Here is a 25,243-nt window from a genome sequence, read left to right on the forward strand (position 1 = left end):
CTCCACTCACTCGGACACACAGTCAACATTCGGGGACAGGCGCTATGGCAGCTGTCACATAGGACACATTTCACAGGAGGCAATTGATGATTTTTGGAGACAGAAAGATTATATATCATCTCGAAGTCACCAAAAGGGCCTTAACTATCCATTGGAGGGTTATATTAATAATTTTATTATTGAGAATGTCGATGAAAAGCTTCAGCTCCAGGCAAAAATGTACAGGTCACAGTGCTGTAAACGTGATAAACCGCATCTCGTTGCCATCACCATCTCAGACAACAAGATGGAGGATCAGCATTGTTCATGCACTGCAGTATTTACATCAATCTTTCAGCACAACATTGCTAACATTTGTTATCTCGGTTATTTACATACGTTTATATACGTTAATGAAGCTAAGTGACATGATGTACAACGCAGCTAGAAGCTAACGTTACGTTAGAGATGTTAAAGATAACGTTCAAATACGCTGTTGACTTAGAACAGATGCAGACATCCTGTTTTAATTCTTGTTTAATTTATCCACGTTTAGTTGGTGTTGTGGTCTACCGCTTAACTTAATCCAGAGCAGACACTTATCTCGGTTGAGATGTGGCTTGGGGAAAGGGTAAAAAACACACACCGTCGCCCAGCCTCTCGGGATACCGAGTGTCGGAGTTGCTTCTACCCCATGCACACCGTTTGACCATTTTAAACTTAAAATGACAAGAAGAAACATATAACAACGGATGAAAACTGACTAACTGCAATGCATTTCAATGGATATGGAAGCAGAGACTGTCCGAGTGTATTGGGTTAGCTATGCGCACTGATTGGCTCACCGCGTTTGGGGGCGTGGCTTAGCCATAGGTCAATTGCGAATTTAACTTGTGTGCAAAATTGGAATGTATCATAAAACATTTGCAAATAAAGCAGTTTCCATCCCATGTGTTCAAGAGAACAAAATCGTCACTTCCTGAGAAATTGGCACAAAATATCTGTAATATTAACGGAAGTTGCTCCAATCGTGGAAGAAACTTTGGCTCTTTTTTCCTCCATCATAATCATAAATGACTTGCATCTCAGAGCGGCAGATGAAACACAACAAACGCCGTCCTGTTCTCTTGCGTTCGGATGCTGGTGTTTGGGAACACAATCGTGTCAGACGCTTTCATGAGAATGATTAAACCAAATCATTCTCATGACAGACTTTGACTCGGGCGTTTCAGAACCGAAAAAAAACATTTGAGATGCTGTGATGTGATTGGTCCACTGGTTAGTCCAGTTATCCAATCACATCCTCTGTTGAGGCAAAGTCTTTTTCTTTCGTGAGTTTTTTTCTGTTGTTGTTGCGCATCAAGGGATTTAATCAGTAAATTTGCTTACAGCATAGTTTATTGTCATGTCGTCTTATCAGATTGAAAAATATTCCATACTGGGATTCCATCCAGAGTTTTGCTTTGCTGAAGATGTGAAACGGTCTCTGATGGGTCACTCATAGGAAAAACTCACATGCCATGGTGGTTCATTTTATTTTGTGGTTAAACTTTGGTGTACCCATGTTAAGTCCAATGGTGTACCCATGTTAAGTCCAATGGTGTACCCATGTTAAGTCCAATGGTGCACCCATGTTAAGTCCAATGGTGCACCCATGTTAAGTCCAATGGTGCACCCATGTTAAGTCCAATGGTGCACCCATGTTAAGTGCAATGGTGCACCCATGTTAAGTCCAATGGTGTACCCATGTTAAGTCCAATGGTGCACCCATGTTAAGTCCAATGGTGCACCCATGTTAAGTCCAATGGTGTACCCATGTTAAGTCCAATGGTGTACCCATGTTAAGTCCAATGGTGTACCCATGTTAAGTCCAATGGTGTACCCATGTTAAGTCCAATGGTGTACCCATGTTAAGTCCAATGGTGCACCCATGTTAAGTCCAAAGTACAAATCTTACCGTGGTTATGGATTTCTGTGCTACAAATAATTTGAAGTTCAGGCAGCAGTATCAGAAAACAGCAAAGATGAAAAGATATTGAGAATAAGAATCCATATCAGTATCAATTAAACACTAGAGTTAGTTTGCGTCCACACACCTGACATGTGTCTGTCGTTCTCTATCTCTCTCATGCTGGCACAGTCGTCAGCGTTGTTGCTCGATAGGGATAAGTTCTTTGAAAAAGCCTGATATTTTTCATTTTGCCACTCGTTTCTGACGCGGAAAGCTAATCTCTGCTGTCCCCGTACGAATCTTTGCACTTTTTTTTTTTTTTTTTTTACTGTGTGTCGTCTCAACAAAACAAAGATGTGATGGGCTACGCATCACAGAACATGCAGTTAAAAAGGCACACAGTTTTTAATCATAACATGTAAATGTATATCGTCGCCAGTTCCGATCTCGCAAATGAATATTTTCGGCCGTGTTAGTCGCAGTCTGGAGCCCTGGTCATGTCATGAGTGAACAGTTGAGAAAGAAACCGGATGTGTGTCAGTATATTCGGGCTGTGCATTTGGTCTTAAAGTGACAGCAGACTAATATACTGTTGTCTGTGTCATTAATGTTAATTTATGACAGCTTCTAGGATAAGTGTAAAGTGTCTACAAAGTCTATCACAATATATCACAACAATGTATACAACCATAGATGATTCACAAATAATCACAATAATTTAGAAAATATTATGCGATAAAATTTCAAATTGGAGCCTGTAGGCGATTCTTGCACCAAACAACAAAGCAAGATGACATTAAATAATAATAATAATAATAATAATTTAAGCTCCTTATTATGTAGCCGAATCTGTGCAGGTTTGTATTGGCTGCCTCCAGTTTTCACTTTGTTTTGCTTCCAAACTGTTGTTTGTGTCATTAATGTTAATTTATGACAGCTTCTAGGATAAGTGTGCTCTGTAAAGTGTGAGTACCAAACAAACCAGCTTGAAAACCAGACCAAAAACTTTGTGTGCACCCTTGATTATAGGATTGTCTAGCAATATATTGATTATCGCAGAATTGCTGTGTCGTGGTATTATCGGTATCGTGAGCCGTGTATCATATCGTGAGGTTCACTGTGATTCCCACGCTATTACTGAAAACCTCAACCTCATGAAAAAAAATCATGAATATAGCTAACATGTCAAATCCAGCGATGACTAGTTTAGTCCTCATTGTAAGAAAACAGTAGCATGTGAACTGATTATTTGCCGTCAGATTTGCGTTTGGACTGGACTTGAATCTCTCAACACTTCCACCATCTTAGATTGAGATGCATCTTATTAGACAGCTGGCGAGGCAGACACACAGCATCAGCTCCGGCCGTGTTTGGCCATCTGGCAACTAGTCCCGTAAAGCCCAGAGATACTTTCGTTTCTGGTGTTCAAACACAGCGTCTTTCCTTTCGAACACACCACACCCTACTGTACGATAAGTGACGGGCTTTAGAAGAAGAGGCCGAGAAATGTTAGATTTCTGTAAATAGTAGTGGGGTCTCGAGTGGTGAATGCGTCAGCACCACTAAAGGCACCACAGCTCCCAGGGGCCCTGATGTTCTGCTTCATTTGGCAGTCTCTGGCCCAGCAATGCTGAATGAACAGCCCTTCTTTTAAAATACCTGTTTTCTTGATGATTTAGGCTTAAAGTTTCCTACCGGTTCTTACACTCTATTCCTGTAGTGATGATTTGTGGCCTCTGGGATGTAGAAGAAATGAAAGCTAATAGTCCTGTCTTTTATTTTCCTTATTACACTCCTGGATGGAGTGTGCCTGCTGTTAGTGTTATTTTCACGCACTGTTGGAGTTGTTTTATCCCCTGGTTCACTAAAGGAAATATGCAAATGAAGTAACAGGGCAAACACGCCCATGAAATTAGTGCTGAATGTTAATTTCACAACATAATTCCTCTTCGCAGACTAGCATAGCAGACACTGTGATGTTTCTGTGAGGCTTTCAGCTCTTCTGCGCCTCAGATGTATTGAAGAAGGTCAGTAAGATCATGTGTGGATGATCCCAGTATATGGTTTGCAGCGAAATGCCACTCTATTAGATGGTCTCTGCTGTGTCAGAACTGTGGTTGTTTGATATATGTGTTTGCTTGGCTCTGCAAAGATATCACTACTTTTACTGCTGCCGACTGCTGTTTACAACTAATCAAAAGAAACCATTTCAATCATTTTGTCTCTTTTATCCGACACAATCAGTTCAGTTCACGGAGCTGATGATCTGAATCAGGTGTTAGATGAGGGAGAGATACAAACGCCATGTTCACACTGTCAGTCCAAATCCCAATATGTGTGTATCCGACTGGAATATAGGGGCGTAACGATTCCCTCATGTCACGATTCGATACATATCACGATACTGAACTCACGATACGATATTATCGCGATACTCCAAGACATATGGTAAAAAACCCACTGTTGATTAAAATGCTAAATTTGATTTTACATTGTGTGTGTAAATGAATAGGCTTGGACCCAAAGCACAGGACAATAGAGACGCCAGAATAACAATATTCATGATTCTGGAGCTGAAAATACTGAATTATTTTAGACTAATCTGCTTGAACTCGGTCACTGACTAGATATATTTAACATAATGTAGGCCACTTTTTACACAAATATTCCCCTATTGCATTATTATACATTATATTCAACATTATATATAGTAGTTTAATATAGTACTGACACTAAAACTCTGTAAACGTGATTTTTTTTTCTCACACAGTTACTTTTATTGTAGGTGAACTATCCACGATACATATTGATACATTTTTGTATTGCGATATATTGTTACACCCCTAAAATCTGATGTAAATTATTGACTGTCCACATTATGTATCACATATTAAAAAATCTATTACAATGCAAAACAGTTATTTTAAATTATGTATATATTAAAATTGTTAACAGTATTACTGTTTTTACTGTATTTTTTATCAAATAAATTAAAACTTGGAAGAAACTATTTTCAAAACCATTAAAAAAAAATCATACAGACCCCAAACTTTGGAACGGTAGTGTATGCCATTTAAAGATAATGTATATTTTTTATTACAGTGTATAAAAAAGCACTTATAAGTGCTTTTTTATACACTGCTTTATTTATTGCCTCAAGCACGCCTGTAGAACTGGGTCTGCGGACGTGAATCTCACATTCAATTGTGCGTTTGCTAAGAGTTTTGTGCTGTAACTGTTCCAAGTAATTAGACTTATTTTTCTCCTGCCATATTGTAAGATGGGTGGAAAACAAACCTAGACTTCAGACACTGATGGAGGAGCTTGAGCCGTACCCAGAAAGCAGAACATCGTAAAGATGTAGTGCAGTAAACATCCAACAACACCTCAGCAACCTCATAGAAATGCCCTAGTCGTGCGTGTCATTGAAAAGCACCACAGTTTTCTTTTAACTCCCCCTGTGGTCAATCATTTGATCCCTTAAAACTCATATTTGATCACCAAAATTACATATTTAAACGTTTTTGCCTTGAAAAAAAAATCTTCATGCCTTAAAACAGCTTGAATGTAACTCGACACCCTTGCCTCATTTAGTATACGCAGTTCTATGAATATGCAAATGAGCCCCGCCTCCACTCACTCACACCAGCTCAGAGATCCACTCGTTCACCTGATTGGTTACAAGGTAGTAGTGTGTGACGTCAGAAACACCAGCATTTAACCGTGTGTTTGAGACTGTCTCTGTTCACTGCAGTTTTAAGGAGAAAATACTCAGCAATGCTGTCGACTTATGAATTTACACATGGTTTGTCTTAAAGCGTATTAAAAACACCACATAGACACATAAACAACATTAAAAGCTTGATTTTCACCACAGGGGACTTTAAGTTAACATCTACTGTTAATTCTCCTTGTTTGGGAAATAAAAATGTTTTCTCTTGTCGGTTGTGTGTGTCATGGTTGGATTTAACCAAATGCTCAATATGGCACTTCAGAGCTCTGGCCGGACGCCCAACAGACCAAACACACGGCCACTCTCTCAAACCTGGCAGATCACCGTAACATGGCCATTCCAGTTACACCTCCTTTCAATATACACTCACCGGCCACTTTATTAGGTACACCTGTCCAACTGCTCGTTAACACTTAATTTCTAAGCAGCCAATCACATGGCGGCAACTCAGTGCATTTAGGCATGTAGACATGGTCAAGACAATCTCCTGCAGTTCAAACCGAGCATCAGTATGGGGAAGAAAGTTGATTTGAGTGACTTTGAACGTGGCATGATTGTTGGTGCCAGAAGGGCTGGTCTGAGTATTTCAGAAACTGCTAATCTACTGGGATTTTCACGCACAACCATCTCTAGGGTTTACAGAGAATGGTCCGAAAAAGAAAAAACATCCAGTGAGCGGCAGTTCTGTGGGCGGAAATGCCTTGTTGATGCTAGAGGTCAAAGGAGAATGGCCAGACTGGTTCGAGCTGATAGAAGGGCAACAGTGACTGAAATAACCACTCGTTACAACCGAGGTATGCAGCAAAGCATTTGTGAAGCCACAACACGCACAACCTTGAGGCGGATGGGCTACAACAGCAGAAGACTCCACCGGGTACCACTCATCTCCACTACAAATAGGAAAAAGAGGCTACAATTTGCAAGAGCTCACCAAAATTGAACAGTTGAAGACTGGAAAAATGTTGCCTGGTCTGATGAGTCTCGATTTCTGTTGAGACATTCAGATGTTAGAGTCAGAATTTGGCGTAAACAGAATGAGAACATGGAACCATCATGCCTTGTTACCACTGTGCAGGCTGGTGGTGGTGGTGTAATGGTGTGGGGGATGTTTTCCTGGCACACTTTAGGCCCCTTAGTGCCAATTGGGCATCGTTTAAATGCCACGGCCTACCTGAGCATTGTTTCTGACCATGTCCATCCCTTTATGGCCACCATGTACCCATCCTCTGATGGCTACTTCCACCATGTCACAAAGCTCTAATCATTTCAAATTGGTTTCTTGAACATGACAATGAGTTCACTGTACTAAAATGGCCTCCACAGTCACCAGATCTCAACCCAATAGAGCATCTTTGGGATGTGGTGGAACGGGAGATTCGCATCATGGATGTGCAGCCGACAAATCTGCGGCAACTGTGTGATGCCATCATGTCAATATGGACCAAACTCCCTGAGGAATGCTTCCAGCACCTTGTTGAATCTATGCCACGAAGAATTGAGGCAGTTCTGAAGGCAAAAGGGGGTCCAACCCGTTACTAGCATGGGGTACCTAATAAAGTGGCCGGTGAGTGTATGCTCAAAAGCACAGTTAGCACGCTGAACACCAGAATATCGTGTTATAACATAAAGATACAGAATATCAAGTCAATGCACAGGCTTTCAGGAGAGATAAAGCCATCCTTTGATTCCTCCACTCCCCAGGATACAGGTCTGTGTGTTTTCCGTTGGATGTGAATGAATGACAGCCTGCTGCAGATTCTGGCTTTGAGGAGCTCAAGGCTTGTTGTTTTGGCCACAGAGTCATGGTTCACTTATGCAGGCTTTACTTGTGACGTTCAGCAGATCTCTGGTAAGAGTCCGTCTCTCCCTGTAGGTGAACTCTAACCTCAGTTTGACACATCTGGCATATATTGTCATGACCTGTTAAAGGGGCTATGTGTAGGTTTTTACTTAAAAAAAAACTTCATTTGTACATTTATTAGCCAACCATAATGTAATAGAAAGAATGACACCTTGACTGTCCACCACGGTTGCCTCTATCAGCCTGTAGGCTCAATTGTCTGTGGAGTCGCCGCGTGAAAATTCACAAAATGTGTCGTCATGCGCGTTCTCGTCTACTTAGCCTTACATCCGTACGGCAGCCATTAGCAAAGAATGTATATTGATATTGATAAGAAGTGAAAGCCAATAGAACGATCCATTGCAACACCAGCGCCAGCAGCAGCGCTACGCGTCCGCCATTTTGGGATGAAAGCGGCTCGACAGTCATATATTATACATATATTTAGTCCAGTGCAGAGGTCATTTTTAGGTTGAAATAATTAGGTGATTATTTTAACTCACAACAGTTAACGTTATAGCAGTTAAAAAGAAGTTGCTACTTAACCAGGCTTTCCCCCCACATAACTTGAGAGAGCGAGGTTCAAGGATTTAATTAATTATATTACTCTCTACATTAAGTGTGACAGGTAAGAATAAAGTGATATGAGTTCATAACGTTATAATAACGTTAGACCGTTTCCCAGGAGGTACACATAACGTTACATACAAAAATAAGTTATTAATGAAATAAATGAATTCAGCAAATAAATGTAATTGTACTAAAATGAAAATGTTGGACAATAAATATTAATATATAACAGCAATAGAATAGATTTACAGTAAACTGTTTTTTTTTTTTTTGCAGTACTATCTTATATTAAAGCTCCAGTCCGTAACTTTTTTAAGTTAAAAATAATCCAAAATAATTATATATATAAAAAAAACGTATTCTGCCAGTGGTCAAAACTATCTGCTTGCCATAGCTAGATTCAAAACGGTTAGCTTGTAATAATGATTTTAATTCCAGTGGTACTGGTGGGTTTCCGCGGGAAATTCGAGCATGTCTTTGCGTCATGACGTCACACCCGTACACATAAAGAAGAGTTTCGGCTAGCCGGCTATACTGCGCGTGACGAGATGTTTAGATGTATAGGCTTTTCTCGCAGCACTTTACATAATTAAACTTATGGCATCCAGAAAGATCCAAACAACAATCATCAGTGTCAACTGGAGATTCAGCAGTTATAAAACCCAAAAGACTTCGTACTTCGGATTTAAGGTGGCTAGAGAAAGAGAAAGAAACCGTCTCATGCGAACACAAGGATTTAAACATCGGCGGGGCTTTTGAAAAGTGCGTGAACTCCGTGTTTTGAAGGGGTTCGAAACGGAAGAAGAGACGGCTTTTTTCTGCTGAACAAGTAAGACATTTCAATAGTTCAATCGTGTAACAGTACGTTTTCTTAATTCACACAGTTATGGAGTTTCCTTTGTTGTGCCTTTCTCGTTTTGCTATTATGGAGAATATGAATTCTGAACTACACAGGTAACCATAAAACACATTAAATTTAACATTAGTCACGCAATGCTGATGTTGTTAACATGAACAATTTGAGAACAAAGTAGGCTATAATTTGCACGGTTGCTGTAAATCGCGTTGATTAAATCTAACGAAGCTTATCATGTCGAATGCTTTTTCCCCCTTAGTTGGTCAGAACAAAAATGGATTTTACTTACTTGTTCAGAAGACATTTTCTTATGAAAATTCTTATGTTGGTCAAACTTTCAAAAAGTGAATCTGTGATTCTGTATGCCAGTATCCACACAGCGCGGTGACTGACAGCAGCACTCGCCTCAAAGCACTGTGTTCATCCGCGCTGTTTCATGCCGATTTACAACCCACGTAAAGATGATAATTCCGCGAGTCACTGCAGTTACAGATTTCGAACAGAGAGATGGCGACAAAGAGGAAAAGTTCCGGACTGCAGCTTTAATGACCGTTAAAGCAAGCCTATGTAAACAAAAAAACACAGCCACTGTCCAAAGTGGCAATTATATGATAATGGACACAGCAATGCATCATGTTCTATAAGATCATCATGTTTGTAGCATGATCCAGGGGATTAAAAGCCTAGTGGAGTTGGTAACTAATTATAGTAGTAAATGTGTAAAGTTGCATAAAATGGAAATACTCACTAATGCAAGATAAAACTACCTCAACAAACTGTTATCTGTGCTGTTGTCCAGTAACTCCAGTTGGAATTTTCACCCCAAAATGGCGGCCGCGCTACCGAAGCGCCACCTAGTGGCTGTTACCAAAAAAGCATCAGAGTTTCGCCTCTTGTTCTTCTATACTCTTTGCCATTAGTAAGCAGCGGCAATCGCTAGCAGTAGTGTTTCAAATGGACTCTGCGGACGGAAAGAAGCGACCAGCCTCCAGCACAATCCAGATAATCCAGTAAAAAAAAAAAAAAAAGCCTTATCTAGTGCGGCCAGAGCGTGCGCACCGAGAACGAGCGTGAGACTGGCTGCAGTTTCTCTAACGGCCACTGGTGTCAGTAACGGTAAGAAATTTCTGGACTTCCGCAATGCTCCTTTAAATGAGTATCTTTTTGTAACCAATGCACCTGTCGTTTTTTCTTCTGCTGACATTAAGCCAATTCCCAATCTGAGCCCATTCCACCAATTTCCACCGGGGCAGAAGATTGACTCCAGTTTTCGTAACAAGGAACCTCTAGCGTTGGTTTCCAGGGGTGTGGATAATATTTCCATAGACTCGATTCAGAAAAAAACAATTGACAAACACACCATTTCACACCAAATAATGTTTTGCCATTTGAATTCGTTGTTAAAAAATAGTATTTGTTATAAATGTAATGTTCTGATCATTACGTCACAGCTTGTGATGTATTAATGAGTTGGATGTTGCAATATGTTATTCGTAAACAAATACTGCAGCGCGACGTTCGTTTGTCACACAATCATTTACATTGTCATTGGAAACCGAGGAAATGGGAATGGAAGTGCTCGTTGTCTTTAATGCTGACATTTCTGCTTATCTAATATAATTCACCTCTGAATATTATTGGGTTAAATTGCTTTTTCTCATAATGTTTCCATTATTCTGTCAGGCCTTGGATTTATAGAAGCTTTCGTTATTTTTTGATATGGAGTGTGTACGTCTGGAGAGTCTTAAATATAGACGAGCGTTTTATTCCTCCGTTTGAGTCTGAAAGTTGCAGCCGAGAGAGAGTGTGTGTCAGGTGTGTGTGTGCTCCTGTGATAGGCAAACTGGGAAATTGGAAAATTGCAAATAATATGTCAAATTTATGGTGGCTGGTTTTGGGAGATATCTGCTGCTAAATTGTATCTCATTCTTTGGCGTCTCTCCGTCTACTCTCATCTCTTCCCTCAAAACATACCTTTATATTTATATTTGTGGACACATATTACAAGGGAGACATATACAGATTGAGGAGAAATCACTTTGGTAACACTTTCTATGAAGACCATACTTATAATTAATTATAGCTCCATTTATACTGATTTATAAAGACTCATTAAGACCTATACTGTATTATAAGAACAGTTATAGTTACATTTATGTTATTTTTATAATTATTTATAAGTCATGCATTTGCTTTTTCAATGTGCATGTTCATAATCCATTATTCACTGATTTATAAGTATGAATAAGTCAGTCGTATGGTTCCATGAATTTAATTATAAAATGAATCCTGCATTGCTATACTATTATAGTTGCAATGATTGTTTAGTCATTCAGATTTATATCTGTCAAATAAGTGAATATATTGTTATTATTAGCTGTGTTGCGTTCTTATACACACTTATTGTGAGTGATAAAGCCATCATTTATAGAGGTTAGTGAAAATGCAAGATGTTCTCATTATACTTTTTAAGTTGTTTACTTGTAAATGTAACTAATGAACAATAATTCCTGTAATAAAATAATGGGAAAAACATAGAAATCATTCATACAAATAGTTGGGGGGGGGGGGAATCGATTTTTAATGTTTATACTAGCAAAACACTACAACAATATATTTTTTTAACATAATTCATATAAGCAAAGCCATGCATATGGCTGAGGAGATGTAGATTTAACAAATCTTAACAAACATTAGCCAGTAGATACATAATTGATAACTAATTGGTACAGCAAACAAGTGTCTCTGGAACTCTTTTATATTTGATCATTTATAAATCAGTGAATAATGGATTATGAACATGCGCACTGAAAAAGCAAATGCATGACATAAGTAATTATACAAATAACATAAATGTAACTATAACTGTTCTTTTAATGCAGTATAAGTCTTAATGAGTCTTTATAAATATATTTATAGAATAGTAATACTTATAAATAAGTATAAATGGGACTATAATTCATTATAAGCACGGGCTTCTTAGAAAGTGTTACATCACTTTTAATGTTGGTTCCTCATAAAACATGCATGCACATAAACGCATCATTTGCAGCACAAATATGGAAATACAAAATCAAATACAGAGTTAAACGAGTCCCTCGTTCCATCACAGAGTGACCCGAGAGAAGCGTCCTGAAGAGATCGAGTGTTGTCCGTGTGTAAGACCCGAGTCTTCTGTCTGAATGGGTTCAGGACGGGGAACTGGTCAGATGTTTTGTCTTCTATAGATCGCCTCAATTCCATTTGATTAACCGAGTCTCAGCCTTTTCGGCGGTGTTGTGACGTGGATGGGATCCCATCGGAGAGCGCTGTGTGGAGATGTTTCCATGGAGACGGCTGGCTCAGTCGTGATGGGAAGAGAGAGAGGTGGATTACATCCAGAGCTCCTGATGCACGGATACACACGCCGTCTGTTCCTTCAACACGTTCCCTGATCGCAAGGGAACATATCAAGATAAATCGAATCTCCCCTGATCTTTTCGAATACAAGGTTTTTGTGCACTGACTGTAGACATAACGTTTAAGCGCCCCAGTTCACCCGGAGACCTACACACTGAAGACAGTCTGACATTTTGAGTTTGATGTTAAGAAATCCGTTGTGAGGGTTTGAACTAGGGCTGTCACTTTACGTTCGAAAATCGATTGCACAATCGATCGGACCAACCAACACAAGTATCGAAAACGAAAATAGGGAATCGATTTTAACGGCCTTTTTTTTTTTTTTTTTAAATGTGTTTTAGGTGGACAGATCAATACAGGACACAGAACATGTAGGATGTCGGAACATTTTTAATAAAAATTTTAATATTCGCTATTACTTTAATGCAAGTGAACAAGCGCGCCGTTATTTGTTGCGTAGTGACGTGTGTGTTCAAGTAAGCCAGATATGAGCAGATTCTGCACAATACGCTGTATTTAATATATCATGAGGATCACGAGTTGCGTATTTGCGCTAAATCCGCACAGATTTGGCTTACATGAACTTCCCCAGCAAAGTGAGTAAACATAGAAACACGCCAAACTGGCTCGTGATTTGACAGCGTTTCCGGCCAAAGTTCATTTTTACCGCATTTGGCGGGTCGAGGGTGTTAATCTCAATCCCTGAATGTTGCGCTCCTGTTTGTCATTGTGCACGAAACTTCACGCCAATAAATCATCAGAAATATTGCTGACTTGCGCGTCTCAAGCGCCCTCTTTATGCTCGTCCTAATGCCTGTTAGGTGTCCGTGGATTTGCCTATATTTGGTGATGAAAATGGAAACGTCTTTAGACATGGAAAATCGATTATACAATCGATTCAATGAACACTTACGTCTCAAAAATCTAACAGGATTTTTTCACAAAAGTGACAGCCCTAGTGTACAGTGACTGGTCATTTTGAAACCAAGTGGGAATACAGCAAATTGTGATCCCAAACTGTGACATTGTCATTGGTCAACTAATGGTCAACTATATCAGAGTCTGTTGACACAAAAGTTTGCGACTTTTGAAATCAGTGGATTTGTTGGTTTCTTAACTCGGTGTCCTCTTAGAAGAGACATCATTGTCATTTGTTTGTCCAGCGAAAAAATGCCATGTGAAAGTGTTTGTGTTTCCATTGAAAGTTACGAATGTAACTTATGCGTAAAATTGAACTATTGCATAAAACATTTGCAAATAAAGCACCGTTTCCATCCCATGTGTTCAAGAGAACAAAATCGTCACTTCCTGAGAAATTGGCGCAAAATATCTGTAATAAAAATGGAAGTTGCTGCATTTGGGGAAGAAACTGGCAGAGCGGCAGACTAACCGCAACAAACGCCGTCCTGTTCTCTTGCGTTCGGATGCTGGTGTTTGGGAACACAATCGTGGGAGACGCTTCTGGGGGGAATTAAACCAAATCATTCTCATGACCAGGGGCGGAGTGGGACCAAAAAATCTACCGGGAAATTTCGTAGACCACCGGCCCTCGTCGCCGGCAGGGCCGGATTAAGAGCCCCCTGGGCACAATGTCTTGTAGGTCCCCTCTTAGGCAGGCCAAATGTATATTTTGTCCAGGGACATTTTAATACGGCATTTACAGTTTTACTGATTTAAAAGTAACTTTGTTGTACTATGCTGGAGTAAAGTTCATAAATGGTCGTTCTTTCCCATAGGAATTTTTAAAACTATGTTGGGTGGACCTCTGTGCCTCTAGGGGGGTTCGGGGGCATGCTCCCCCGCAAGAATTTTTTTTACATTTTAAGGTTAAAAGCATCAATCTCGTGCTCTTTGAGAGATCAAAATTAAGAGCTTCAACCCATGAACTGCTCGTTGAACAAAGAAAAAGCATTGATTTGTACCAGGACAATAAAGAGGGCATCTTTTTAGTTATGAGAGTCTCAGTCTGCATTACATTATCAATGATGTTTTAGGATGCCAAACAATTATTATTATAATGTAATAATGATTTATATAATTATTCCTATGACGTAAAATCCATTTAGCCTATAAATGTACTATATAAATGAAAATGAATATTTCAAAAGTATATTTTAGCCTACATTACACTATAATATAGGACAATTAAAATATTTTTGTCCTAATTTCTTCATTTGCAAGAAATAAACCCTTGAGCTTTTAGGAGAAAACACCAGATAACCATGCTGATCGCGTGAGCAAAGTAATCACCCAGCACAGACAGGATGCCTATTCTTAAAGTCTTGTGCTGTTTTATAAAGACACAAAGCCATATCATGGTTTCAATTTTAGTTCGTTGGCAAAATATAACGCTAGAGACCTTAATGTTAGGTTATACATTTTACATCTCATATGTGTTGGGAAAAGGGAGAAGAGAGAGTTCGGCAAAAGGCGGATTCGAACTCGGGTCGAGCGCATCAAAAGCTACCTTTCAAGCACTTCACGCCCTACGACCTACGCCACTGTAGCTGTTTCGTAACGAGTGTCTTTTTGCTTTAAAGACAGGCACTTAGTGCAAATATACGCTCTGTTATAGAAAATGTAAAAAAAAAAAAAGTGTTCTTCCCCTCGCTTGGGCCCCAAGTGCGCATGGCGAATTTGCAATGAATATATTTTATCAGACCGGCCCTCGCGGCCTCGAAACAATACCGGCCCACCGGGAAAACTCCCGACTCTCCCGATTGCCACTCCGCTACTGCTCATGACAGACTTTGACTCGGGTGTTTCAGATCCACTAAACCAGCATTTGAGATGCTGTGCGATGCTGCTTATCGGATACAAAAAATATCCACCTCAATCGAGCACATTTTTTAGAATCCATGTGGATCTTGGTGTTTCCATTCATTTTTTTTTTTGTATTTTTTTTTTTTTTAAGTGCGCACACCATTTGCACCTCAGCTTTCTGACGAGAGTTGGTTGCCTCTGTGCGCTGAGCGCTGCTCAACATTACACTGTAACCATTAAAACAAGACTTCTTACTTGTCAGATTACTCGTGCTCCTCCCTTGTAATAGTGAATCATTTTATTACTAAGATTTGTTTGTGAATCCAGTGAAATTTCACTGTGGGTTGAATTACTCAGTGCAATTTAACAGCAATAGAATCTGAAAGACCAATATCATGTCCTGTCACTTGTTATTTTCCTTGGTCGTGGCTAGTTAAGACGTGATGATGTTAGCTGCAAAAACATCTCGTCCTGAAATTTGTCATCGTAACCACATGTACACAGGACTTATTCAGTGTTAAGCAACATAGGCCACACTGTAATGAACTTCACACACAGAGGTTTGCTATAATAAAGGTGTCATGTACATCTCAAAGGTGCAGTACAGAAACACAGAACATGTAAAACGGTCGTGAAAACCTAAGTGCGAGAAACCCTGACTAACATCATCATGAGAGCACAACTGTAGAATAAGATCCCTTTCAAAACAAGTCGTCAAATATATTAATATAGATGAGTAATAGTGTTATTCAACCACAAGGCTGAATAACTGACACGTTGACGTAAAATCGGGGTTACATCTTGTTGTCTTCTGGCATTGCAAATTACAACTGGAAAAGCCAAACTGGATTAATCATCTTCTTTCTTTATTAAGTGTGTGGAGCTCGTCATGTTGAGTCGTGACTGTGTGATGTGTTTTTCAGGGTCAGCCCGTGGGTCAGTGTGACTTTAACAGGCGTCTGCTGTGCATCGAGAAGGAGATCATCTCCCCACGGTTCGAGAAAATGAAGCTGGGACAGATTGATAAAGCCAGCGAGCCCTTCAGCGTCAGGAATAAGCCTTTCTTCGACATCCACGCTGCACGCAAGGTACTCGCGCGCAAGCGTCTGTGTGTAGTGCTGTGAAAGGGCACTTAAGAGTCCATGGTTGAACACATATAATGTGCTGGGGTCATTCACATTAGTAACCTCTTTAAACTAGCAACCGTCCTATCTGAACATCTCATGCAGTTCTCCATTGCTACAGTGGCTTTGTGAAACCGTATTCTCTGTGAAGCTGCTTTGAATCCATTTGTGAGGGAAAACGCACTGGAGCCGAGCAGTGCAAAGGTTTTGTTCAATGAAAGCGTCTCTCTGATGCTCTCGCAGAAGTTCTCTGAAACTTTTGAAGGTCGCAGCTCAGAAAACACAAAAGAATCGAATCAAGTTATTGGTTATTCCACTGGTGTAATGGTTAGGTTCTTCTGGCAGGACTATTGGCAATGTATTAAACACAATATTCCTTCAGACGTTAAGGCTCGTACACACCGGGACGAATATCGGCGCGCGTTATTCGCCAGCGTTTTTCAACGCGTTTTATGTGTTCACACCCAAGCGATTTTCGCTGACCATGAGCCGAGTGGACATGCAAATTCATTCCCTGACATTAGATGGCGCCCATTTGCTCTGCAATACCACTCCATAACATTCTCTTTTATTAAGATTTTTGTAGTCGCTGTCGCGTTTGTCATATACACTACCGTTCAAAAGTTTGGGGTCAGTGAGGATTTTATTTTTATTTTTTGGAGGAAAGAAATCAATACTTTAATTTATCAAGGAATAATTAATTTGATCGAAAGTGACAGTAAAGACATTTATAATGTTACAAAAGTCTTTTGAACTTCCTATTCATCAAAGAATCCTAAAAAAAAAACTAAAAAAAACTGTACAACTGACAGACCAACAACTGTTTCAACATTGATAATAATAATAAATGTTTCTTGAGCATCAAATCCTCATATTATACTGATTTGTGAAGGATCATTTGACACTGAAGACACTGACACTGGTGATGCTGAAAATTCAGCTTTGATCACAGGAATAAATTACACTTTACTATATATTCACACAGAAAACAGCTGATTTACACTGGAGATAATATTTAATACTATAACTGATTTCTGTTGTATTTTTAATCAAATAAGCGCAGCCATGGTTAGCAGAAGAGAATTCTTTTAAAAGTATTTAAAATCGTACCGACCCCAAACTTTTGAACGGTAGTGTAGTTCTTTATGTTCCGACAGCAACGAGACCAGAAGCTCTACATTCATCTTGCCTTGCATCTTCCTCGTCTTATTTCTTCCCGGCAGTGTAGACGCTACTTGGCGTATATCTTCTTCGCCGTTACGTATGTGTGCTCGGCAAGACCGTTTTGTGTTTGAGCGCCCCCAAGTTGTGTTTTACTGTAACTTCAGAAGCTCCAGACACGTGAGCAAAAGCGCCAAACTCATTGGTCGGATAGTTTTGACGCGGCGCGTCAAACTAAAAAAACGAACCCGAGGCGGTTTTTTAAAAATGGCGCTTTTACGCCTGCCGTTTTTTCGCGTCGGTGTGCACACTCACATTGGCGCCCTTTGTTTAGTCACGAGGCGTTAAACGTCGGCGAATATCGCGAGCGAAATTCGTCCCGGTGTGAACAGGCCTTTAGTCTGGCTGGACATTCACCCTACAGACGGCTCTCAGGTTGCAGACAATTGACAACAAATTGCAATATATTCTGTGTTGTGCCCGTTTCAGTTCATTAAAACGGCCATCCTCGTCCTCGGACCGACAGCTCTTTGTCTGGTTCTGGATGTAGGGCTTTAGGAGACTAGTTCTGTTGATGCTCTTGAGGGGGTCTGTTATTGATCTGGATCTGGTTTTGACTTCAACTTTAATTGGCACATAGCTGTGGCTATTTCTAGTTCAAACTATTGAACATTTCCACCCAGGAGAAAAGATTCAGCTCATTTAACACACTTACTGTATGAGAGCTGGCTGATAAATGATCGATATTTATCGGGAAAATATCGATAATAAACTTTTGAGACATTTTCAATACTTTGTCTTTTATGTGCGATATCTAGAGCAGGGGTGGCCAATCCTGCTCCTGCGATCGACTGTCCTGCACAGTTCAGCTCCAACCTTGATCACACACACACCCGAAGCAACCACGGTCTTCCGGATCACTTGAAAAGGAACGGCAGGTGTGTGTGATCAGGGTCGCAGGTGAGCCGTGCAGGACAGTCGATCGCAGGAGCGGGATTGGTCGAGACGATCAGGTGCATGTCGCCCTAAAAGTCCGCATGTTCTGCGTGTCTCAGTTCGGTCTACTACACCAGAAAACACACGTGACGCTTGTGGTGTTTCATACATATGAGGACATGAACACACTCTTCATCTGCTGAGCTACTTCAACAGCATTTCAGCTTTTCAGTTGATCGTCTGATACACACAGAAACTCAAAGGCCTTCACTACAACTCAGTTTCATTTGAAAAATATGACAGAAATATGTCTCAAAGTAATAATAATAATTGCTTGTAAATGTCACAATTATTCTCAAATAAACGCCACATAACGAATTAAATGTTCAATTTTGAAGTAGAAAGACCACTTTTATTTAACACTTTGAAAAGTAGGTTTTTGCAGTATTCATGTTCCGTTGTGCAGAAACTTATTTGGCAAAATAAATGCAATTACATTTTAAAAGACTGATTGCATTGTTGAAGTTTTATCAATTCATTCAATTCATCTGCAGAGCTGCTCCGAGAGGCACTTCACCAGCATTTCACCCTTCATTTGAGAAAAACTCATACACACAGAAACTCAAAGGTCTTCACGACAACTCAGTTTAATAAAAAAATTAATAATAATACACATAAAAAAGTGGGGGGAAAATACAAGGTTAAAATAAATCCAAGTCTTTGACAGCACTTCAGTAAATACACCACACACCAGTACATTATCTTCCTTCAAGCAAATATGTTTCAGTAAGTGCCCAGTTATTGTCGAAAAAAAATAATAATATTGGGCGCATGGTTATATTCAATCTCGAGGTCCAACAAACATGTGGACTGCTCCATCTTCTTCCCAGTTAATGGTGTGAAATGAATATTGATATCAAATGATATGCATGCATGTCAGGGGCATTTCTGTATCCACTGCTGTTCAGACCTGTAATGCACAGCCCCAGAGAAGGCCTTGTTCATGCTCGCTTACAAAGGCCTCACAGTTCAATATCAGGAACGTCAGACAATCACCCGAGCGTTTCTGCTAATATGACGGATAAGTGGATCATTTTCTGTGAAATGAACATGAGAAATATCCTGGTCGCAGTAGCCGCTCTGTGGACACACTCCAGGCTCTGTTCATTGTTCATCATGAATACGTCTGGTTCCTCTGTGCCCGAACACTTGTGTGTGTCTCGGCTTTGTCTCGTTCGGGGTCTGATCTGAAGATGAAGTCTTTCGGGATGAAGTCATAATGACAGGCTGTTGAGGACTGAGAGTGTCATTGTCGTGTGACGTGCGGATAAGAAATGGCCAACAGAGGAAGATTCCCGTCAGTGATCGGCACAGAACCACGCTCAGGATCACAGAGCTTTTGTCCAGGAGTTCATTCGTTCACACACTCACGACTCCCTCCTCGGCAGAAATACGCAGGGCGCGTTACATTTGCTGCGCTGTCTGCTGAAATCTAGGTCATAACTATAGCAGCTCGTGAATAATAATCCTGTGGTCAGTGTGATATGAATGCATGATGAAGATATGCTCACTGTATCGAAAGCTCGAGAGGCGCTAATGCCAACAGCTCTACGTTTAATTGTACGTTCAGTTACAGACCTACATTTGGTTGCAAATCATTTGTGCATTAGTGAATTGATTTATGGTATTTCTCATACATTAATATGATTATCTGACGAGCGCAAGTGCTTGCCTTTGTGTGGCTTTGACATTTTTCCACCATTGTATATGTGTCATTAAAGCCCTGCCAGCACAAACAATGCTTTTCCCATAAAAACACAATTTATTGCGGCAAAACCCATCTGTGCGCTAGACACAAATATCCAGTCACTAATTGAGTTATGATTATTGCATATTTATGTGCATCCTGTCACCATGATCTGGCCTATCAATCATCCTGTCGAGGTCCAAAATCTTTCCTGTCAACATCCTGACCCTTTTTCCTCCCTCTGACCTTCATCCATTATTCCTCTTTAATTTCATTGATTTTCAGCTTCTTTACGATGCCTTTGTTCTGACATTCTCTTGAGAGAAAAGTTATTCTCAGCTATTAAACTCATGTGGCATTTAAACACAATTAAAAACTGACGAAGCACTGTCAAAAAGCTGAAAGAATGAGCTTTAAGTACACTTTTATTAATTATGATTTAAAGATGCCCTCTATAAGGTTGGGACGGTTGGGGGGTTCAAACAAATCAAACGAAATGTGTAACATCAAATAATGATATTTATTTAAAATGGCATATGTTTTTATAACACATCTTCTAATTTACTGGCCTTTAAAGCAGTTACATAAGGGAGTTTTTTGGTTATACTTTATTTTAAGGTGTTATTGTTACAGTGACTGAGTAATATTAAGCAACTACATGTACTTACTATAGGGTTAGGGTAGAATTAGGATTTGGTTGAGGGTTAGTTGCATGTAATTATGCATAATTTACTGTTATTACTATGGTAAGTACATGTAACATATGTAACAAGGACACTGTAAAATAAAGTGTTACCTTTTTTTTACTCTTTGTACTTCAAGTAACTAATTTCACTGTAGTTAACATCCTGCTTAATGTTGCAATATATAGTATTATATATTTATATCTTTAAAAATGATGAATATATTTATTGAGTAAAAATATTTTAGTCCATTAAACCCTTCAGCGCTCCTGCATTCATGTAGAATCCTTATGTCAAGGCACACGATTGGCTACTACATGATTGTCACAATTGTCCACTATAACAGTCCCACAAAAAATGACACATTGTGTGGAAAAGTGAGCTGTTTGTATCAGGGGTGAGGCCAAAAATATTTAAGGGGTGGGCCTTCATAAAACAGGGTGGGCAAAGCAGAGTATGAAAACTGCTCGCCAAATTACCAAGAACAAATATAACACACAGTTTCAAGTTCAAAGTTTCAAAACAGCAAACACCTATAAATTACACTGTAACAAATGTCCACTTATTTCAACTTAAAAACGTAAGTTCGGTTGCTGCTTTAATTTAGGTATAGTCAAATTGGCTGTAAAAGTCATTTCAATAAGTGTATACACTGACTGGCCCAAAAAAAAAAAAAATCACTGTTTGGATGTAAGTGGGCAAATGCTGAAGAGTCTCTGACTGGATCATTATTGCTGTGATTATGATGTCTCCAGCATGTTTGGCATCAGTTCTTCTAACACTGATTGATGGAGTGTGTAGCTCTTCATTTCTTAAACAACCATGTATGAAACGCATCATGATCATATTCCAGGATGACAACATGAAGATTAACCCGGCTCAGGTTGTGAAAGGATGGTTGTGAGGAGCTTGAAGATGAAGAATCATTTCCACACATGAACTGATGCTCCTCTGAGTCCAGATCTTAAACTCAGGGAAAGTCTTCAGGATGTGCTGGACTTTACAGAGAGCTGGACTCTTGCACTGACAATACAAGATCTGCACCAAACACTGATGCTCCTCTAGATGGTTATTTCCATGGTTGTTTAGGAAAGGAAAAGCTACACACTCGATTAGGGTTTAGAAAAACTGATGCCAAACATATGACATGCATATCTTAACATCATAATCACTGCAATAATGATCCATTCGTAGACTCTTAAGCATTTGCCTGACCGAGACTTTTTTTCGGCCGGGCACATGTGAAATGAGACTGTAAAATAAAGTGCTACATAATCATACAGAAAGGATAAAGAAAGAAAAATAGAAAAATAAATAAGAAACAAAACACATTTGCAGCGCTCAAAGCCAGCCTTTCATCTCGGAAAGAGTTTAGCGGGAGTTAATGATCTCATTAAGTGCTAATGTCCTCATTAAACAGGGTGGGATGTGGACACTGGCCAGTTACCTGAGCAGACTGTGAAGCCTGCATGTAGAGGAGCTTTGAGGACGAGGTGTGTGAGGCACGACTGCAGACTTACTGACTGACCAGAATCTCAATCCGCCGTCCAAGCCTCTTCAACAGCAGAGCGGACGTGTGTCTGAGAGGTTAAAGGAGAAAAGAAGACCGCTAATGTGGAGTGGAGGGCCGTGCTCCATCTTTCTGCTGCCGTAGCCCTGTGTGCTGAGCTAAAATAACACAGTCCCTGTGCATGGATTATGGGGAAGGTCGTAGAGAAACACAGATTATCGGTAATGAAAGAAGTGGAGGGTTTTTCTATTGAACAGTGTGATATCAGGGTGGGAGACCTTGTCTTAGTCGCGAAGCCTAGATCGACGACACTGATCCGTTTAAACACAGACAGGCTCAAGGTCTCAGCATTTATGAGAAAGGAATCCATTTGCGGCAGCCGCTCTATAGACAGGGTCACGCTAATGAAAACGGCAAATCCCAGAGCTCGGCCGCCTGTACTTTCTGTCGTTTCTCTGCACTTCCCTTTTATAATGCATTGTTTACATATGATATTGGACGCCGTTTCTCAAGGATGTTCTGCAAAGTCAACATGAAATCAAATTGGACTCTTGTTTGCTTTATTATAGTGTTTCTGTTGTTACTGTTGATTCATCAGTGCCTGTCTTTGTATCAAATCCCAATTGATTCCCAATGGATCAAATAGTCCTTGCCTATTTAAAGGGTTCATTCACCCAAAATGATGTTGCCTATAATTTGTACTCACCCTCTCGTGTCATTGCAAACCCATGAGACTTTAGTTCATTTTCTTAACTAAAATTTATATTCTTTTGATGAAACCTACGAGATTTTTGTCCCTGCATTGGAAGTTCAAACAACAGAAACACTATAATAAAGTAAACAAGAGTCCAATTTGATCCCACCCTGTTTAATGAGGACAAATGCAACGTCTTGAAACTTTGACACTTCAAGACGTTGTTTAACAGTTCATAAAGATCGCTTTATATAACGAACAGATTTGATTTAGGCTTTTATTCACATACAAACATTGATAAACGCATACATAAAGCACTCAAGAAGCTCAACCATACTTGCTTGACGCATGAGAACGAACCTCAATAGTTCCTACACTTCAGTCAATCTCATTACAGCTTCCTATTTGATGCGCTCGATGTGAATTGAGCAATGTTCATTATAGAAAGTTTCTCTTCAGATGAATTGGTAAGACTTGAGTAGACTTAAACCGCTTGATGACTTTTACAATCTCTTTATGAACTTTTTGAACTGTCAATTTTGGTGGAATGGACATTCAATGGAGGGACAGCAAATCTGGGTTTGGAAGATGAGCGAAGATCGAATGGTTTTGGAAAGACATGATGGTGAGGAAATGATAACAGAATGGTCATTTTTGGGTGAACTATCCCTTTAAGCCTCTGGATTTGCATACTGCCCTGCCATTGGTCGTTCAGACAGAGAGCCACACCCTTCCTCAAACAAAACAATATAATGTTATGATAGTGCCACGTTTTTTTAATTTGTTTTTATAATGAATTTACTGCTTGCATGCAAACATACATGGATGTTAAAACACTGTTCATATGTTGATTTCCTCTAAAGACTCGACATGTGTTCAACAAGACTCGAAGTGTTTGTGAAAGTCTGACATGTCAACTTCTGGCTCAGTGGTGTGAGTTTGGGACTGTGCTATTTTTTCCCCAGATGGAGAGAGTGTTTGAGAAATCTGTTTTGGAAACTTTACTTTTTTTTTCTGTCTTGTCCTCTGTCCATGAGACTGTCTCTGCCCGCAGGCTACATGTTTTTTATGCCAAATACACATTATATATTCTCATTGTCGTCTTTGTTCGCAGCTCCTGGAGGGCAGTTTCACCTCGCAGGTCAGCCATGAAGTTGATGGTCTTATCTTCCAGCCTATAGGGGTGAGTCTGACACCAAAACACACACACACACACACACACACACACTGGGACTGCAAATGCAGGATGTAACTTTACTGCAGTGAGAGAGAGAGTAAATAAGAGGGTTAGTTTTATGTTCATTCAGGCTTCCTCAGACACATTTCAGTTTATGGCAGTAATAATCCATCATCTATGCTGTATTATACAGTGTGTATGCGCACGAATGCAAACTAAACTGATTTTTAAACTAATCGATCAAATCTTGAGAAAATTCTCAGCCAAAGACGGGCTTTTCGCTTTGCTTGAAGTGAACATTAAATATGAATGTTGCACAAATATCATATACTGTATGTAAGTGTCACGTGTAACTGCTACACCAGGACTTAGTTCCTCTATATCATATTTGATACACGAGTTTCTAAAGCCTCAATTATCAACATGATCAAAAACTTTGCTGTAAAACCTGTTGCACACAATCTACTGCACGCCTGCGGTCGCCTGATGATAGTTTATGCTTTTCTAGCAATGAAAAGGCCTTTCAGCACGTGATTCACTTGTCTTTTTAAACGTATATTGAAATAGTTTATATTGTTTTTTTAACATGAACACTTACTGGACTGAAGCAACTTTGGCTCACTTGATTTTCCATGCATAATTATTGAGATGTATCAAATATGATCCTTTAGCGTAAGGTTTATTTGTTCATCTCTCAATCATTGTATTGCCTTGTATTAAATGTTTTAAAACTGCAGAGCTTTGTTCATAAAACGAAGCATTTAAATATCTTGCTAAGACATGTTACTGGCAGATATGGAGTGACAGCTGATGTTTACATGCCTTTATGTAAGTAGTCAGCTGTTATCTGCTGTTAAGTAGTCTGTACTGTTATAAAGATCTCATTGATTTATATTAGTATTTGTCCATATAAATATCAGCGACTGCATCAAATTTCATATTTTTGCTCAAAAAATGAAGTGTTTTTTTTTCCTTGAGTATGAGTTACATATGCTATCATACTATATGATCCATAAAAGCCTGATCTATTAAATATTAGCAAAAAAACACTGTCCTATTGATACAATTATTTATCAAACTATTATTTCAAACTATTATTTATTATATTATGCTTTTTGAG

At 39.5% G+C, this 25,243-nt stretch overlaps 1 protein-coding gene across 1 annotated transcript in view; it reads left to right on the forward strand.

Moving 5' to 3' along the window:
* Window positions 1–25,243, forward strand: part of rngtt (RNA guanylyltransferase and 5'-phosphatase) — a 135,125-nt gene that overhangs the window by 57,620 nt on the left and 52,262 nt on the right. The window contains exons 11-12 of the mRNA XM_056247449.1: window positions 16,015–16,179; window positions 24,061–24,129. Coding sequence (XP_056103424.1) covers window positions 16,015–16,179; window positions 24,061–24,129 — 234 coding nt within the window. The remainder of the gene's footprint in view (window positions 1–16,014; window positions 16,180–24,060; window positions 24,130–25,243) is intronic.

This window comes from Rhinichthys klamathensis, unplaced genomic scaffold (assembly GCF_029890125.1).
Source record: "Rhinichthys klamathensis goyatoka isolate OS25496 unplaced genomic scaffold, OSU_Roscu_1.1 h1tg000001l_1, whole genome shotgun sequence".
Lineage (NCBI taxonomy): Eukaryota > Metazoa > Chordata > Actinopteri > Cypriniformes > Leuciscidae > Rhinichthys > Rhinichthys klamathensis.